Genomic DNA, 3,622 nt, shown 5'->3' with positions numbered 1-3,622 from the left:
CACATGGGGATGAACCACTATATGCAAAGGATCCAGTCAGTTAAGAAGACAGCCAGGAGCCTGTCTGTTTTAGGAAACCACTCAGCCATTGAACAAGAGCTGGCTTGTTCCATAGTGGAATCTCAGGGAAACGTAGAGTTGACCAATCTTGCACAGGCTGCCAAAATGTTTGGTGCGTGCTGTGGTTTCATTCAGCCGCATGTGGACTGCATGCAAATGATCCATTAACTTTGGATTCCAGACCGCTTTTCCAAGACCCATTCGAAGGTAGTGATAACATATAGAAAACATCTCTGTCTTTGGTTTCATCTCTCAGGGCTACTTTTCCAAACAAATAAGCATAGCAGAACAACTTCAGGAATTGTCTTCAGAAGGAACCCACTCATTTATACTGAGGTGTCACCAAAAAATGAGAGATCCACAGGTTGTTTCTGTAAAACTCTATCTTGGACTTTGAAAATGATTGTTGCTTAATGTCTGATACCAATGCTCTTCCATGGAATAAAATAATGTGAATACACTATATTAAAATATGAAGTACAGGCGAAAGCAAAGTTAGGGAACATCTGGATAGTTACACGTCCAAGCCAGTAGAGGGAAGCACAACTATTTGCAATATTTTAACAAATTAGCTTGTGAAGCGTTTGGGAACTAGAAAAGATGATGACCGTGTTACCCACAAGTGCTAGAGGTGGGTCCAAAATGAATCCAGCATGTCCCCGAGGTCTCAGATTTCCAGAACATATCTACATGTCATAGGGAATGGAAGGATCACACAGGTCATACAGACAGGGTAATGGCAGGTCTCCCTGCTATAGTGTGGGCACAGGGGGTTATTTAGCCTTGCTCCTTGTTGCTGATCTCTTTCTCATTTCCTTTAGGATATTTTTATCAAATAGCTCTTTTTCCCGGTAGTGCACAGGTGGCCCCTGGCGGTACTTTTTTTCTGCCTCCTTGTAATCTAACCCATCAAGTGCAGCAATCGAACAAATGATTGCTTCTGGCAGAAGAACTTCCAGAACGAAACTCACTTTGTCATCCCTTACCAGATTCAGGGCCTTCTTGTCTATTTGTTTGTAGACTTCTAGTAAATGTTTTACCACCACATCCAACTGGTCTTCATCCTCCAGGTATGTTTCAACGCAGATCACGTACTTGCTTGAATTCTCAAATGATGCCAGCCACTTAGACTGTTTCCTGCCTTGGACAATGTCCAAAAGATGGTGATCAGCCCCCTTTCTTTTGACGATGTAGTCCACTAGCTTCTGGTTGGCTCGGTCCTGAGCAGCCTTCATCCGGTCAGGGAGAATTTTCTTGCAGGGCCTCTTCGCATCCACGGAGGTCTCCTCCTCAGAATCTTCCAGGTCGGCATAATTCACCTTTGGGAAATCAATCTCCAGATCCCCGTCTTGGATGGCTTTCCTAATTGGGTAACTGGTGTCGGCAGCGTAATAGTCCAGGAAAGAGCCCACAGAAGAACCGCGCGTGAGCCTTTCTCTGTAGTGGGCAATCAGGGACAAGCACCAGTTCACACCTTGCTCGTACCCTTTCTTGGCTCTCCTTATTAGTTTCTCCTTCTCGTGACAATCCAGGTGCTTTAATCTTCGAAGAGGAACTCGAATGCCACTCATTTCACAGGGCATGTTTGCCTCAATCAAAAGCACCCTTGCAGTCTGCTCTGCTTGGCTGACACTCTTTACCACTGCTGGCCAAAATGGGTGATTTTGAAATTTAAACCAGACCATCATTCCTCCTTCGATGGGACCGGGTTCCTGTGGGAAACCCAGGCTTGTGGCTTGTCCCATTTCTTCACGGACATTCTTTTTCACAGCGGTGGTGGGGTTAATAACCTTTGAGTTGTCTGCAGGCTGAAGTTCTTGCAGCTCTTTCTCAAACTCTGTGACTTGCAGCTTCCTTTTTCTGTTTGCCAGAGAGAGTGAATAACACAGCCTCTGGTTAGGGGCACTGGAGGATGCCGCCGCACCTTCCGAGCCTGGCTTCCAGACACCCTCTCCATGGTCCTCAACATTCCCCATGGAGGCAGAGCATTCAGAGGAGACAGCCGGAATCCGTGGGTAGGTGTCTCGTGCTTTTTCCTTCCGAGCTTTGGGCACAGTGAGGTGGAAGTCTGGGGGCAAAGGTGGGAGGACACCTCCATCTTTAGCACTTGCACCCTTCTCCTTGACTGTGTGATTCAAGGACATAACTCTTGAGGTATCCCTCTTTCCTTTGCCTCCTGTCTTATGATCATCTTCAGAAAGCGATGGGAAGTTTGAGCACATGCTGCGGCTTCGTGGGGACTTGGCCCGCCTTTCCCTTAGAGTACGAGTGATGGTTGTGTGCACCTGGGATTGGCCACCATCTGGGGTGTCCTTACTCTGTGAACATACGGGCAGTGACATAAGGTTTTTGCTTTTCCGAAGACTCCTCAGTAAGTTCTCTTTGGGCTTCTGGCACTTTTTATGAGATGGCTTTTGTGGTTCCCTTTGAGAAGGTGTAGTGGTGTCTAGACCATCTGATGCTCTCTCTGAACCCAAATTTGCTCTCATGTTTGGGATCTCCAGTGCCACTTTAAGAGCATTTCTGCAGGCCACTTTCTGTCCTGGCGGGACACTGGCCTTCGGCTGGGCCTCTATCAAGGAGATAATGTGTACAATTTCAGAATCATTGAAAATCTTTATGTCTGTGCTTTTCACTTTAATTTTTTTACCTACTGAGAGTATTTGAACTTCTAGCGAAGGTACCCTTTTCCTCTTATGTTTTCGTGAGATCCTAGATCTGGACAAAACCTTTGCTGGCCAAAAGTGGCCCTTCTAATTGCATAGGATATACTCGGCAGCCACTATGATTTGAGTTTCCTCTCAAGACTGAAAGAATAGAGGTTGAGGGGTCAGGCCGTCACACCCACAGCCACGGGAGGTCTTTCCTCAAACAATGTTCTCCAGCACACCTTTTGGCCTGGGACCACGAAGTGTTTACACTTTGTGTGGCCTGACTTTCTTCAACTGAATCTATCAGCGTCGCTGGAGCCTGTGTTTTGAACAGACTATACTGGAGAATACTGGAATGTGGAAATGGAAAAGAAGAAAAGTATTATAAAAAAAATTGCTTTTGTGTGAAAGTAGAACAACGTTGGTCAATGAGAATTGATAAGAAGTCAAACAAAGAAATAGAGAGAGTGTGTGTCAGATGGGGGGTGGTGGGTGCAAAATACATGGCAAGCATCGGGGTGGGGGGAAATACAGAAGATACCAGAGGCATTTTATAACCCTCCAAACCCAACTTCTTGCCCTCGCTGTTACTACTGCATATTAAAGAGCATCTGTGTGGGGAGGTGGGTGTCATTTTCCAGATCTCATCTGTGGTATTGGGCATCTGTGCCTTTTGTGCCCCCCAGGGTTCATGCTGGGGGAATGCTTTAGTTTTTATTTGTTGGGGTGCTGGTGCCACCCTCTGCACCCAAGGAAGCCAGAGGTGATCTCCAGCCTATGGACACTGAATGTCAGCTCAATATTGTGTTCAAGAGCACGAGCCTAGAATCCAGAGGTTTATAAAGACCATCATGGTGGTTACTGGTACCATGTTCATAGGAGTTGCTGCAGGCACGGGCCATTAGCTATGA

The 3,622-nt window shown here is 46.4% G+C and overlaps 1 protein-coding gene across 1 annotated transcript; it reads right to left on the bottom strand.

The window, feature by feature from the left end:
• Positions 1–812: 812 nt before the first annotated feature.
• Positions 813–2,549, bottom strand: LOC115284568 (PWWP domain-containing DNA repair factor 3B-like). Its single transcript, XM_029931134.1, is given in 1 exon segment — positions 813–2,549. A coding segment is annotated over 1 exon segment (1,737 nt).
• Between the last annotated feature and the right edge of the window lie 1,073 nt (positions 2,550–3,622).

The sequence above is a fragment of the Suricata suricatta genome, unplaced genomic scaffold, assembly GCF_006229205.1.
Source record: "Suricata suricatta isolate VVHF042 unplaced genomic scaffold, meerkat_22Aug2017_6uvM2_HiC HiC_scaffold_103, whole genome shotgun sequence".
Classification (NCBI taxonomy): domain Eukaryota; kingdom Metazoa; phylum Chordata; class Mammalia; order Carnivora; family Herpestidae; genus Suricata; species Suricata suricatta.
The sequence above is the reverse complement of the archived record's forward strand: the minus strand, read 5'-3'. Positions and strand labels throughout refer to the sequence as shown.